The sequence below is a fragment of the Schistocerca gregaria genome, chromosome 9 (genome assembly GCF_023897955.1).
Source record: "Schistocerca gregaria isolate iqSchGreg1 chromosome 9, iqSchGreg1.2, whole genome shotgun sequence".
Taxonomy (NCBI): domain Eukaryota; kingdom Metazoa; phylum Arthropoda; class Insecta; order Orthoptera; family Acrididae; genus Schistocerca; species Schistocerca gregaria.
Window position 1 is genome coordinate 128621679 of NC_064928.1, and position 16115 is coordinate 128637793.

Genomic DNA, 16115 nt, shown 5'->3' on the forward strand with positions numbered 1-16115 from the left:
TGTATGTTTCTGTCCCTGTCCCCATGTGTTGACTAATTTTTTATCAATCCAATTATATTATAATTTCAATACTAATAAAAGATGTATGGACTTCTAGCATGAACAGACACTGGACGACTTTTCGACTACTTGTCACTGTCAAGCACTTGTAAAACCAACGTGGAAAAGCACTACAGTGAGTGCATGCAACACATGTAGAACTAACACTTTACACCTCACATTAAGATAAAACATTACTGCACAAATTTCTTACAACCACATGGTAAGGCTGAATTGGCATTTTGTCTATACTGTGAAGCAGCGGAGAAGAAGAAGAAGAAGATGTCTGCGATGTACGAGAGTTGATCAGAAAGAAATGCATCACATTTTTTCTCAGATAAAAACAATGTTTTTGCCTTATGGAGAAGGTAAACCACACAGAAGGTGAGCAGAAAATGAGATGAAACTTCAAGGGTTGAGGTGGTATGTGATATTATTTCAGCAACTATAAAACTGAGTCACATTTACAAAGAACTTGGCAGTATGAGGCCACTCATCAGCGTGATTTTGCACCCCTTTGGCATGGCAATTCAGTTGGGTGGGTGTCATAAAGCCAGTGCACCCTCTCCTGAGGCACTCTGTCATATTGACACAAGGACAGAGTTCTGACATCCAAGCTCGTTCTATGCACATTCCATCAAGAACTTTGTCTATCAGGGACAAATCTGGCGATTGCGGTGGCCACAGAAGTACCTCATCTTCACAGACATTTCATAAAAATGTGCCGTGTGTGGACGAGCATTGTGAAAGTGACACCACAATGTTGTAACGTGAGAGGTAATACACGAGGACATAGCACGTCTGCGATGTAGAAGAGTTGCTCAGAGAAAAACGCATTACATTTTTTCTCAGCCAAAAACAATGCTACGAATGCAAAATGTTACGTACATACTATTTGAATATCCCAAGTGAGTGTGCCAAGTATCCGTCACAGATAGCAGAGCGGCAGGACAGTTTCAGAGTGCAGTTCATAGTTTACGTACATTACAAGCAACATGCCATCATTGAATTTCTCACTGCACACAAAGAAGATGTGGGGAATATTCACAAATGCTCGTGCAAAGTCTACGGAGCACTGCTGTCGACAGAAGTACAGTTAGTCACCAGGGGGGGGAGTGAGGTCATCAGAAGGCACTTCAGCGGAGCTGCATGATTTGCAGTGGCTGTCACACCTGACGGGTTTCAGGGAGCTAACGTCATCATTCACCATTAAAGGATGCCATTTGTGGGAGACATTTTGAGGATGATCAGGAGGTAATTCACACAGTGAAGCACTGGCTTCACCACCAGGACAAGGGGGCAACCCTCATACTACTGTATCATGAAATTACCCTCAATCACCACTGACATGGCCTGAAAGCATACCCTATTGTAGTGCCTCGAGAATGTCAACACTGGTTCTAGAGACCTTCAGCTTTCCACCGTCTCGAAAACCCAATATTTTACATACGAGAGTGAGAGATGGGAGACACTCTACCTCATGCCAATTTTCTGTGTGTGTAGGGTGGACGTGTATCAAGAGTCTGTTATAATGTGGACGGTTACTGACTGACTGACTCACTCACTCTCTTGAGAGTCTGATGGTGGGCTTAAGAGAACTTTGAGAGATTTCTAGAATTGAATTTATTGTAAAAGTACTTAATAGCTCTGACGGTCTGAAAGTCATTGGGCTTATGAAATATTGCTTATTTATGTGAAAACTATTATGTGGTGTTCTGTTTGTGGACGTGAAAATATAGTGGGATTCATTTAAAAGTATTTTGAGCACGCGGAATCATTTTGAGGGTGGAGAAAATTCCTCCAAACAACATTATATCTTTGGAGAAGAAGTTGGGGAGATCGACGCAGCTGGCTATCCTGTAAAGATCGGCATAGCACCTCCGAGTGAAGGGGATGTGCGAGTCCTGCACACCAGCACCACACAGCTTCCTATAGTCACCGGAAACTGCCAGAACTTGGCGACCGTGACAGGACTCGAACCTGCAATCTTCCTCACGGAGTAAGGTGCGCTGGCTCCTAGTGCTGGGCATGTAGCTTATGTGGTGAGTGCGGCAACCACTTGCCTGCATCAATCAACCAGTCAGCAGTCTCTCGATACATGTCCACCCTGTGCACACAGAAAACCGGCACGAGGTAGACACTCTCTTGTCTCTCACTCACATACGAAATTCTTGATGCACTACATATCCCTCCCCTTAGCTCGAACACACGATATTTTATACACGTTCGTTTATGTACATCAAGATCGTATTCATATAACACAAATTTACATTTCAATCAGTTTATATAACTTTTTTTCTAGCAATCGTGTATTTAATACACAGCTTTTCTTTTTTAGTTTCGATATTATCTGAGCATCTCACCTAATATTGAAGTTCGTACTTTTATATCTAGGGATCGCATGGACAGCATTTCTGGTTTCCAATAACAAACTCCAGGTGTCACAGACTTCTTATTACACCATTCTTTACTATAATTCCCTGAATTATTTTTTCTTTAGTTCCTAATGGTTTCATTCCCTACAGTAGCTTGTAGTCTGGAGGAACTCTGGGCAAATGAATATGTTCTTTTCGACAGTTAAATTCACATAAAACATAACAATGTGAGCGGAATAATGTTCTTTTCGACAGTATATTCACATAAAACATAATAATGTGAGCGGAATAGAGAATCCAAACTTACCAGAACAATCTCTACAAAATGTGTGACTTCAGTCACGATACTGTCCTTTTTCCTTTAGGCACAGTACCTATACCTAACCTACAGGTTGACCCTATGAATGCACTTCCTCCTTCCATTTCTGTAGGTACGCCCCTTTAAATTCCTATTCTGCTATGGTACAGGTCAATCCCCTTCCTGGTGTCCCTGCCCACACAGTATAGGTCAGTCCTTCTTGGGTCTGCCTACCTGCCCCTTTCCATCCAATAAGCGCAGGGTTCGGCATCTTTCTCCTTCCTGAGTAGGCTTCACAGTTCATTGCCCTTATACAATAACCAATTTGTGCCTGTTAGTGGCCGCAGGGCTTCCCAGTTCAGTAAGTTCGAGGCCCATACACAACCAACAGACATAGCACTATGGTAATGTTCCGTATTATTTCTCACACACAGTGTTGGTGAGGGGCACGCTTTTTGCACTTTTGTAGTGTCTGATCCTGTGTAATCATATTAGATTAGTTCACATACTGTTTGCAAGACAACAATCCACATGAATGGCTTCCATTTACACTGTATTAAGTATATACAGTATAACTTTCCCCAAAGTGTGAAAAAAAAAGTCTGCAGAAAGTACAGACAAAAACTCCTAAATGTTTTTGTTTGTCCATTGGTTTAGTACGTAATTTACATCAAAGTTTTTCTGTCTGTAAGAACAATCAACTGCAACCGTAATGAAAGAAATATGTTATTTCCAAAGTATTCTATTGCTTGGTGTACTACAGTAGTAGCTTGTCGTCCATTTTGCAACCAATGTGCTTTTTTTACAGAAGGGAGTTACAAAATCTTTATACTTTGGTCATTTTCTGTATGAAATAGCTTCTTAGTCTACTAATATAGCATTTCTCAGCTACTGAAAAGCAGCAATTGTTTTGCAAACACTGATTTGCATGAAAAATGGTACACAACCTTTCGATACCTTGAAGCACTAAATGTACACCTCTCAATTTTCGATATATATTGGAAACACCCTGTATTAACTACATTACTATCAGAACTCTGAGAATTGTTTCAATAATATCCTATTATGGATGACAGATTTTACTTTCAGCAACAAACGAAATACACAGAACCAAAATATTCCTGTTATTTACATCACAGTCCCATAGTTCTGCCACAGCAGAAAATTTTAACACAGTTCATTCTTATGGAGTGAATTTTGGAAGGAAGGGAGAATTAATATCTAACATCCCGTTAATGAGCTTATCAGACAGAATTTCGACTCAACAGTTTTCAAATAACGATTTTGACCTTAGGTTGTCCCACAGAAAACATAAATCTATAATTACAGTAATTCTCTGCAAAGCATAATTTTAGTGTGCACCCCATTCACGTATATAGAGATGGAAAATTACCAATTTGTATGGCTTGTTAATAGGCCTAATCTCTTACAATACATCAATGATCCCCGTTTGAGATATTATGTGGAGATATTTGCATTGTCTTTCTGAAACACCAGTTCTCAAAATTAATCTGAAAGGGTTTTCCTGCAACAATGTTGCAATCTTTTGTCCGTAGATTTGCATATGAATTCTCTGAGCATCTCTGTTTAAAGTGGGCTGCACTATGCTGATACGATTGTATCTACACATATCTGAATTTGTTCATAGTCTGCTGTTGTATGTACTCAAACAAGGACACCAAATTCTGAAGCAATTTCTAAAAAGGGTATCTTACATACAGTTCTCTTACATGTATCACAATTTCCCAGAACCCTAACAATCGCAGCCTTTCAACAGCTAATATCAAGTGTTTGCATCATTCTGCTCTGCTTTGAAGTATTTTCCACAGACCTTTAAATTACGTGAGAGGATCCAGAATATTGTCACTGATCTTAATTGGCCAGTATTTGATTCTTTCTATTAATTATGAGTATTATCTTGTATTCACCAATCTCTGCAGAGAGCTGCGATTCAGATGAATTTGTTGCTATCCGAACCCCTCTTGCCCTGAATGACCAATGCAACAATCGTAACCAGTGCACCAACACGCACAGTGTGTAATGTACTGACAAGGAAACTGTCTTCCGCATACGATTACTAGCATTTGCAAGTATAGCCAGGAAGGTTACCAAACTTAATTAATTATACTGCAGGTGATAAACGGGCTTGAGAGTGATGTATTTCATAACGGAACTTTAGACTCCCTCAACATGCAGAAAAGAAGAAAAAGAGAAAAGAACGAGAGAAAAGAAAGAACGAGAGAAAAGAAAGAACGAGAGAAAAGAAAGAACGAGAGAAAAGAAAGAACGAGAGAAAAGAAAGAACGAGAGAAAAGAAAGAACGAGAGAAAAGAAAGAACGAGAGAAAAGAAAGAACGAGAGAAAAGAAAGAACGAGAGAAAAGAAAGAACGAGAGAAAAGAAAGAACGAGAGAAAAGAAAGAACGAGAGAAAAGAAAGAACGAGAGAAAAGAAAGAACGAGAGAAAAGAAAGAACGAGAGAAAAGAAAGAACGAGAGAAAAGAAAGAACGAGAGAAAAGAAAGAACGAGAGAAAAGAAAGAACGAGAGAAAAGAAAGAACGAGAGAAAAGAAAGAACGAGAGAAAAGAAAGAACGAGAGAAAAGAAAGAACGAGAGAAAAGAAAGAACGAGAGAAAAGAAAGAACGAGAGAAAAGAAAGAAAGAGAGAAAAGAAAGAAAGAGAGAAAAGAAAGAAAGAGAGAAAAGAAAGAAAGAGAGAAAAGAAAGAAAAAGAGAAAAGAAAGAAAAAGAGAAAAATTGGTGAAAGAAATGAAAAAGGAGATGCTCTAGGTACAATGGCATGGATTTGCACATACAAACCATGAAGTCAAGCCAATCGTGATGGTGCTAGCCCATTTTGCATGAGGAATGGAAGAGAGAGTTTTATATGGACATGGAATGAGTGAGGAACATTCTACAGAAAGTCATCTATTGGAGGAGCAAGGGTGGGGGTGGCGAGAGTGTGGGGGGCTGGGGGTCGGGGAGAGCGTGGGGGTGGGGAGAGCGTGGGGGTGGGGAGAGCGGTGGGGATGGGGAGAGCGGTGGGGATGGGGAGAGCGGTGGGAGGAGGACAGAGAGAATAACCACACAACTGCAACATGTACATGTAAGATATTTTATTAATGTGACGATACAAAATACTTATTTACAATATTAAAGCTGTAATATATATGTTATATGAAACCAAAATAGCGCATTGTGAAAAAAGTGAAATTGTTATTGCAGATTATATTTAACGAAACTGCTATTTTGATTAAAATTTTATTATATAATTGTATGCCTTACATCAATAGAATGTTCTGTGATTACAAAGAATGGCATCAAAATGTCTAATGTATTTCTGTTCTAAGTCTAGACAAGATAGTAGCAACAGTAATCAGCAAAACTAAGAATTTTATGAACATTTTTGCAATAAATTACACTTGAAATTCACTGAAACAAGACTCGTGTAACTGGGTGTTAACACTTTTGCTCCATCACAGGAGTCCAAGTTCTGGATCCAGTTGTGAATGTAGTGTCTGGTTTCAGTTCCAATATGGTAATCAGGTAAATAACTGAACGCCAGAAATATATTTTTGGTCACTTGCTAGTTAAACCCAGAAATCCAGTGATGACTTCATGGACTTCCATTAAAGCATTTGATACTGGGAACACTAGTGGAACTGGAATATCTGTCAATAGTTAACAACCAAAATATCTGTCCACACAAAAAAGGTAGTTTCCAGACTAATCATTATTGGTGACCATATGAAATCAAGAAAAATGAGACTAGAAATTTCACCACGCACGTTAATTTTGTAAAAAGTTAGTCAAGGTGGAGATTTTCATTGATAAACTGAAGTAATTTTATTAACAAGTGCATATTGCCCACTCCATTGTGCTTCATTATTTGTATTGAAGGGAAATGAACAAAATACAAAGACAAGAAAAATGTGCCAAAGAGAAATCTTTGTATGATAGTGCACAATACTTAACTGGAAGTGTTTCCTCAGCACAGTGCTTAGCGAAACAGTTTGTTGGATTTCAATGTAGAACTTGACAATTACACATTTTCACACACATGAAACAAGTCTGTTTTCATGATATTTACCTAAGCTAGGTGGTTTCACAATACTAATCCAGACATTTCACCACGAATGACCATTTTAATATATGCATCCACGTACACTACAAATTGTTCTGAGAAACTTTCAAAAAATTTAGTTATGTCTTGTGTTAAAGCATTATAGAAGATTCTGCAGAGCCCTAATGATCCATTCTGCTATGAACTAAGATACTACCTCCTACTGCATCTACAACAGAAATGAATTTGACACAACATATAATGTGAATTTTTAAAAGCAATTACTCTGCAAATACTTATTCCAAGACTAATTATTATAGCATAAATGTCCTACAAGGCTAAGCTGACTTTAAGATCGATATTATGAGGTGAAGATGATCTCATTACAGGCAGGAACATTGTGGAACTTTTTAATGCCCAAAAGAGTTCATTGTACTTTTACCATAAGTAGCCAAATTGCTCCCTAGGTTATGTCTGCCGTGTGCATAGAGGCATGTACATACCTTACTGATCACCACACAACATACAACTTTTCTTCTCCTGCACTTTACAATTCTCTACTTACGAAGAAAAGTAAATAGGTACAATTCAAATTATCTTTATAAATCAACACAAATGATACTTCGCTTTATAAACTGTCTACGGAAAATTTGACTGAATGTAAAAAAAAAACAACTTTTGTATAAAAGCTTTTGAGCAGTTTTCAGTAAGATGCTGAATATACACTTTGACTTCTTTCAAAAGTCATGGAGCCTATAATTACAGTATTCCTGCAGACAATATTACATTCTGCTAGTATACATTATTAAAATCCAGAAACTACTCCACTTCTTCAGTTGCTGCAAATTTAGGAAGGAAAAAAAAACACTATAAACATTACATGTAATAAATGAAACAACAAAGGGTATACCCTCTATTCTCTATGAAAGTCAGTACCTTCAAACATCCTTCATTAACCGTCACAGCCTATCACCAAATTATCCCTCAACTACCTCTCAAAGGAACATGATCACATTTCATTGACTACACCACAAGCCAGAAAGTATCCGAGGTTACATATGCTCAACACTAAATATAATCCATTAAACTTACACACTAAACACACTGACTTAACTGCAAGTAAAATTGATCCAATTGCAATCAACAACCATTTTAAGTTGTATACTTATAAAATCATTTTTGTACATTGCCTAACTCTGCAAACAACTCCACAGCAAACACCAGACTACTGGAATATTGCTCTCACTAACACATCAAGATGTGGTTTCTATGTAATTGTATTAGGCTTACAACAGACAGAAAAATTTTATTCCAAAAATTTATTTGTAGTTATACCCGTATCACATCATCTGCAGGAAAGACATTGCCATTTTCCAAGTGTTCCCTCAATAGCAAGGTTAACATCTCTGGAAGTATTTTTGGGATGGTACTGATTGCCTGTAGTTTGAAGAAATCACGCAGTGACATAAAACATACATTAACTTTCTAAGAATCTTAATTCTGTATATTTCATATCTTAGATGAATCGCACTTTAATCAATTACTAACAATTCTCCTAGTCATTTCACAGGTATATTTATAAGTATGTATTCACAAAACCTTCTGTGAAAGAGTGGATGGAGACAAACCTCAAAGCATTCACTGACGATTCGTAACAGTCAGACAGACCACAGCCACAAGGAAACATGAGGAAATGATTCTCAATAAGATAAATATGATTTCATTGTGAAGTTACACAAGAAAGTTCTTCATATTGAAATTCTGCCACACTGTTTGCAAATAAAGGACAACCAAGAAAGTTAAGGAGATCTATACAATAAATCTCAACATTTCAACTCCCACACTAAATTACCTTGAGGCTCTTAAAAGAGAGGCTCTCAGACTATTCATGAACAGTACATTACACTACATTGAAACAAACACGAAAACTGTGTTTTTCATGTCGTGTTCGACCATAAAAATACACAGGCAAGGAAGTTACCAAACAGCATATCTGCACAGCTAATATTGAGCACTGTATGCACTTTACTTATATCTTTGTATGTAACAACATTAAAAATTTTTTTTTTGTATTACATACATAGTCAATTAATAAACTTATTCATTGTGGTAACTTTATATTATAGCCAGAAGCACCGTATTTTATGGAGCACTATCAATTTACAAACAAAGTAAGTGACATCTAATGTTTTTTTATCTTTTAATGTAAATTATTCAATACATCTTATCAAGTTTTTATTTACCGATATTTTTAAAATTTAAATACCAATTTATATATTTACTTATTTTCAATATGTATATATATGTGAGCACTGAATTTATATTTTCTCAAAAATTATATATCCTTGTATCTTAATAAATTATAATCTCTAATACTTGCTTAAATATCTTCTTCATGCTCGGGTGGTATACAATATAAAACTTGTACTTGTTTCCAACAATGAAACCCCCTAATGGCAGTAAGTTAAAACTATTCACAAGCAATTAAAATGTAAATAAACAACAACTTCTCTAAAATGTATATATATATATATATATAAACAACCAACGGTCATGTAAAAATCTAAACAAAATGGAAACCACGAATGTGGGGAAATTTCCACTCCAATAGTACAAACACACTCAGTAGACACAATCTTCATCTAATGGACAAAAACCCCAATTAAATATTAAAGTCACAGAGGCTGCTTTATCCACATATCACAAGAAAAAACTATCAATAGTTAAGGTTCATATTTATCTTGCAAGAGATCAATGATGGAAAGTTATAGCAAAGCAGGAGGAAAAACTGGCAACAAACAAGGTGTTCTATCAATGGCCAACCATAATAGAAACTCCCCATCAAAGCATTCTCCATTTGTTTCTCTGTGTTTTTGGCTACACATCATGGAAAAGCCAAAACTGTCAAGTCACAGGGCTCAACACTGCTTTTCTGAAGAGAAGGTAACATTTTTTATCATCTTCATTATCAACAATTTAAAAGTTAGCTCTGTATTTCATTATGCTGGTAAAAGTGGGTTGCAATTTGTGTGTTAATGAATAAAATATTATCAATATAAATAAATATGCATACATAACTTCATCAAATCCAGTCCATAGCTGGTATCAAAAGAAGGGTATGAAATGGGCACTTTTTATCAGTAGCAGCCATTTGCTGATGCTGTTCATGTGTACAGTGAAGACAGCCACAGATACTGACTTAAAAGGATAAAATAGAAACAAATGCAAAGCACACAATGAAACAGAAAATTTCCACACACATTTAAATGGAGAATTGAAGGAAAAAAAAGAAAGGAAAAATAATAATAATTTTGGTCTCCATTTTGTTTCTCACGTTTGCTCATTACTCAGCTCATAAATCCCAGGCACACAAGATTCAATCATTTCTTTGACTGCCTTTTCTCTGTTTATTCTGAAGACCGTCACAATTGCTGAACAGTACTAAGACAATTAAACACACTCCCTCTTCAATGTACCGTCATTATTGCACTAAGGCATCACAGCCTGTGACCAGATCAAATCAATCTACCCACTGTTACTTTATTGCAGTCTCATTTTTATTTTGGCAATTTCCTTTTTACTTGTTTACCCAACACTGACAAGCTCTTCTAATTGCTCCTCCTAAATTTTCTTCACTTAACTGCCTTCTGTGGCCTGAATTTTTATCGAAGTAGCCATTTGCTTTAGTGAAACCTAAAAGCCCCAAGTTGAACTACTAGTGACCTGAATGAAAGTTCAGTGTCTTAACCATTGAGCACTGCAGGATGTGCAAGTGCAGTTTCTCATTACATTCCAGTCACTAACATTAAAGCAGCTTTTGATAAATTGGAGCACAGTATGTTTCCATTTGTGACATATGTTTTGGTGTTTGTGTGTGTGTGTGTGTGTGTGTGTGTGAGAGAGAGAGAGAGAGAGAGAGAGAGAGAGAGAGAGAGAGAGAAGGGAGAGAGAGAGATAATGAAGATGAAAAGCGAAACAGGAAATACCGTAGATGCCCTCAACACAAGTGCACCCCTGTCATTTTGGAGTCTGAGATATCTGCCCTTCCTTTTTAGCATTCCTCAAACTACTCCTTTCCTCCTCACAAAGGAATCAATATTAGTTCTGAAAACTGGGTTAGTGTTGCATTTTTTTTACATGTGCCTGTTAGCAGTACTGGTTTTTCACCCCCTGAATGTGCCTAACAGGACAGCATTTCTGTCTCAAAATTTTACAGGAAGTAATAAATACAAGAAGTGTATCTGGAATACTGAAGCACCAGTAAAATGCAGTCGTTCCTCAACTTTACTAGAGAGAGAGAGAGAGAGACCATATGCATATGCCAGGATGATTAAGTACAATGTGAAATATATGTTCAGTAAGGTGTACTTGCAAAATAACATCTTCAACATGTCAACAATCTTTTCCAAGTAGCAGAGTAAAAAAAAGGACTGTGGAATGAAAACAATTATCAAAAGGCAACAGAAAGTACACAGAACAGCATAACACAAACGTAACTCAGGCAAAAACTATTTGTGCAGCAGTTAGGTGACGTGACATCACAAACACGCAGGATAATGACTCGGATAAACTCCCCGCCGGGTGGGCTACGAGGGCGCCCAGAGGAACACAAGGGCACCACAGTAGCTGCAGCAGGAAGGTGGAGGGGGAGATCACGGCGATCCGCCACCTTCTCGAGGCAGCTGCGCCTCTTCAACTTCCTCTCCTTCCCCTTCAGCCCTCGTGCCGTCAGCAACGTCCGGCAGAGAGGACGACGCGGCTGGTGACAGCGAGGGGGGTGGGGGCGGACTGGCAGCAGGGAAGCTCTCCGAGGCAGGTGCAGCAGAAGGACCGGGCCCCACTGCCAGGTAGCAGAGACGGCGACGCACGTGCTCCTCACGCGAACCTCTCTGCTGACACTGGTGGCTGGGGTTGTCGTGCAGGCGCTGCAGGTCCTTTTCCAGTTCCTGCTGCTGTTGCTGCTGCTGGCGCTGCTGCTGCTCACGGTCCTCCCACTGCTGCTGCCGCTGCTCCTCTTGCCGATCGTCATCATCATCCTGCTGCTGCCTCTGCACCTGGAGTTTACTGCTGTTGCCACCACTGGTGCTGCCACTAGCAGGAGTTGGTGGGGTGGGCAGGACCTTCGGTGCGGATGGTGGGCTGTGGCCCAAGCTGTTACCAGTGGAGGGAGGAGGCGAGTCTTCAGAAATCTGCGCAGGGCATTCCAGGTGCACACAGTGGAATACCTGGAAAAGAGTGTTCGTGTCCAATTCGTTGGAGAATCAAAATAACAATCTATACAGTGGACGGAAGCCAGTTCTTCATTACCATAGAATGCGAAGATGATATCATTAGCCAGCATAGCATCAGAATTTTGGGATGCGAAAGGAACTGAGGAACAGTCCACGAGTGTACCGCTAGTCCACAGTGTCCAATGGGCACAATATTTCTGGCAGTAAACCCGTGGACTGTTCGAGCAAGAAATATGCTGGGAGAAACTGAAGAATTGCCTAATAACTGAGGAAAATTGTTTTAATCTTCTAAAAGATCTGGATGCTAAAATTTGAGACACGGTTTGAAAAAGAAAGAAATTAACTGTCATCTGGACAACAAACCTACCCACAAAAGTGTCTGAACATTGGGAAAAATTGACAGACTTGTACTACAAAGTGTTAGAACTTCAGCCCAGTTGCCCTGATTTAGTTCCCTCAGACTTCCACCTCTTCCCAAAAGTCAATGTCTGCCTTGGCAGTCAGCATACTTTGCCCAACTGACAAGTGATTGCAACTGTAGATGAATATTTTGCTGCACTTCCGGGGGAACACTACAGAGATTGAATGTCACTGGAATATCATAGGATGAGGTGTATTAATGTTAAGGCAAGTAAGATTTCTGAAAACATGAATATTCATTTTCACTATGAAGCCAAGGACATTTCAGAGCAATTTTGTATATCTGATCTGACAGCAGACAGGCAACCCATTCAAATGTTTGTGACAGGAGAGCACATCTACGTGTAGCATCACATGGAGTTCCTCCCAGATGGATCTCGGAAGATCGCAATCCTTGGCAAAAGGCTGTGTATGGGGCTTGCCCTAAACACCTAATGTACAAGCAAATATCATCACTGCCAACTGTATCCAATATCTTCAGGCTGAAGCTCACACTGATCCACACACACACTGCCGAGAGTGTTTATGTGGAAGTTATCAAAGCGTCTAAGAAGGAGACTGCACTCATTATCACGGACCAAATTACTGGTATATGCTTGGGCATCAATGAAAATGACAGAATTGGGAATTCCCATTGGCAAACTGTTAAGCATTTTTGACACTGTTCGGGCAAGGCATGAGCCATTTATACTAGCTTAGTTTCCAGGCAGCTGTCGACAGAAAGAGTGCAGAACAACAATAACCCAAGAATCATGGGGTCGAGTCCCTTTGGAGAAACTTCCTGTTTTCCTTTTATTTTTATCTTCAATTTTTGTTACACACATTGCCAGTAAATCCAAATAATGCTCAATATATTTTATTTATTAATACTTTTATAAGAGGCATGAAAAGAAAAGGAGATGGAAAATCTGGGATTGTAAATAAATTTTCAGAAAGGAATTTTACGGCACACATGAGGACTTTGTATATAAAATTAAATGTTTTTGAGAACTTTATATATAAAGTTAGGTACTTTTATTATTTTGCAGTTGATACACACATGCTGAATTGGCAGGAAGCCATAATTATCCTGGCATCTTGAACACATTATAAATGTTACATTTTTACAATTACATGGCTGGTTTAGAATTTCTACAGTGCAGAAAAACAAGCTTGGTTTACAGCCAATAAAGTTAATCTATCATTGCACACTTTGGCAGCAAACCATGCATAACGCATCATTTTACCAAATATTGGCGAAGATAGCTGGTGCTTTACAGCAGAATGTATTTTCATGCACTCTACATGGAATAAGATTCCTTTTTCTCTCTGAATGAGAGAAGAGCAGTTTGGAGGATTTTCAGTTAAGTTCTTAACCAGGCAACAAATATAGACATCGCAAGGTTGCAGTTGCAGAGTGCATTTGGGAAGAAACACTTTGATAATGCACGATGGCAATCTTTCACCACCTTGAGAAATCTTGCTCTATAGTTGTGAATTTGTCTGTCTTCCCCCATGAGTAAATTAACAGAAGATTGGTTGGTTGGTTGGTTGGTTGGAGAAGGGACCAAACTATGCAGTTATCAGTCCCTCCGACCTTAGATTAACTAAAACTGATAAAATCCCACATTAAAAGAGGGAACTACAATATCCATAAAATGAAACTATTGACAGGGAAGGAAGGAAAAGGATGGAAGAGGTGAGGGAAAGAAAGTGACTAATGACAGGAGCGTGAAGGAAGAATCACAGGAGACAAGAGAGATGCTCAAGACATAACAGACCCCATAAGGAAAGGAGTGGGAAGGCAGAGGGCTGGGGTGAACCACCAAGCCCAGTTGAAGGCAATCCAGTTGAGGCGAAGGGGTGAGCAAGAGGGCCTGCCATACTCCCCACTCACCAATAAGATGGAAGGTCCCTCCCTTAAATAAAGCGATAAAAACCCCCACCATGAATACTGCGTAAAACAAGATCCGCCATTGAGGCATTGTCAGCCAACACCATCAGTAGTGAGTCTGGAAAGCTGAAAGTCCGTTGCAGTGTGGCTAAGCTGGGGTAGTCCAATAAGATTTGAGCCACAGTCAACATCGGTCCACAACGACAGAGAGGGGATCCTCACGATGGAGGAGATAAGCGTGAGTCAGCCAAGTACGGCCGATGCGGAGCCAGCAGAGGATGACAAGATGCCTTACAAGAGGCCCAGGAGGAGAACTACCATGGAGTTGTAGAATCGTCAATCACCCTGAGCTCGTTCGGTGAAGAAAGAGTGTGCCATTTTGCATACGAAAGGCCGAAAACCTGATGATGTAAAGCCAAGCGAAGGTCTATTTCCAGAATGCCAATAGCAAGAGACGGCCTGGTAGTAGCTAACTTAGCCAGTCAATCGGTAAGTTCATTGCCAGGAATCCCAACATGGCATGAGGTCCAAATGAAAACCACTGAGCATCCATGTTGAGCGAGTAGAGAAAGGGAGTCCTGGATAGCGATGACCAATGGGTGGTGAAGGAAGCACTGGCCATAGCGTGCAAACCACTCAATGAGTCACTACAGATAGTGGAGGATAGCCCCGAGCACGGGCGGATACAGTCCAGAGCGCGCAAGATGGCTACCAATTCTGCAGTAACCATGCTACAGCCATCTGGCAAGAAACGAAGTTCTGTGCGTCGTGACTTAGGTGTAAGCAAAACCAGTGCGGCCAGCAAGCATGGAGCCATCAGTATAAATCCCTTCTGAACACTGGAATGAACTAAGGAGACAGCAGAACTGGTGGTGAAGATCCAACGGAGAGACAAAATCCTTTGAATCGACTGAGAGATCAAGACGGATCTGTGGCCGAGAGACGCACCAAGGAGGGATATGTGCGTGAGCATAGAGGAGAGGCAGTAAAGGGAACTGCTGGAGTTCAAAAAAGAGCGACTGAATGCGGACAGCCATAGTAAGCCTACATTGTGGTTGCCGCTGCGGCAGGGTGATCTCCGTGGCTGGATAAAGGAGACCATAATTAGGGTGCTTTAGGGCGCAGCGAATGCGGAGCGCATAAGATATCAGCTGCTGTTGGCGCAAAACTCGCAGTGGTGGAGTCCCCGCCTCTGTGAGAAGGCTAAGAACGGGGCTAGTCCGGAAGGCACCAGTCGCAAGTTTGGCCCCACGGTGGTGGATGAGGTCTAGGATTTGCAGTGTCGAAGTTAACTCAGAGCCGTAGACAGGACTTCCATAGTCTAAATGAGACTGGACCAACACTTGATACAATCGCAGGAGAACAGAGTGGTCTGCTCCCTAAGCGCTATTGCACAGAGACCTAAGAACATTGAGATGGAACCAGCACATCCTCTTCAGCTGGCAAAGATCAGGGAGCCATGTCAGCCAGTCATCGAAAACCAGACTCAAGAAGCGATGGGTGTCCACTACTTCGAGCGGCTGACCATTGAAGAACAGTTCCGGATGGCGATCGACTGTACGGCAAGAGCAGAATACACAACACACGTCTTGGCCACCAAAAACTGAAATACATGGGAGAACGCCCATGAGTGCGCCAGGTAGATTGCCCCTGTAGACAGCGTTTGGCAGCACACATTACGGAGGAAGCGAAGTAGATACAAAAATCGTCAGCATACAAAGAGGGGGACACTGTCAGCCCAATAGCTGTTACCAGGCCATTAATGGTTATGAGAAAGAGAGGGACGCTCAGCACAGAACCCCCACATTTTCCTGCC

The 16115-nt window shown here is 40.1% G+C and overlaps 2 protein-coding genes across 3 annotated transcripts in view; one reads left to right on the plus strand and one right to left on the minus strand.

The window, feature by feature from the left end:
* Nucleotides 1–385: 385 nt before the first annotated feature.
* On the plus strand, nt 386–5537 carry LOC126291463 (histone-lysine N-methyltransferase, H3 lysine-79 specific-like). Its single transcript, XM_049984975.1, has 2 exons — nt 386–407; nt 4909–5537. Exons 1-2 carry the CDS (start codon nt 386–388, stop codon nt 5535–5537), a joined length of 651 nt encoding a protein of 216 aa, XP_049840932.1.
* Nucleotides 5538–5813: 276 nt separating this feature from the next.
* The window catches only part of LOC126292288 (BTB/POZ domain-containing protein 9-like), a 294259-nt gene continuing 283957 nt past the window's right edge, over nt 5814–16115 (minus strand). For both annotated transcript variants that reach the window (XM_049986204.1, XM_049986205.1), the window contains one exon: nt 5814–12000. In XM_049986204.1, the coding sequence (XP_049842161.1) occupies nt 11428–12000 (573 nt within the window). In that variant the 3' untranslated portion in view covers nt 5814–11427. The remainder of the gene's footprint in view (nt 12001–16115) is intronic.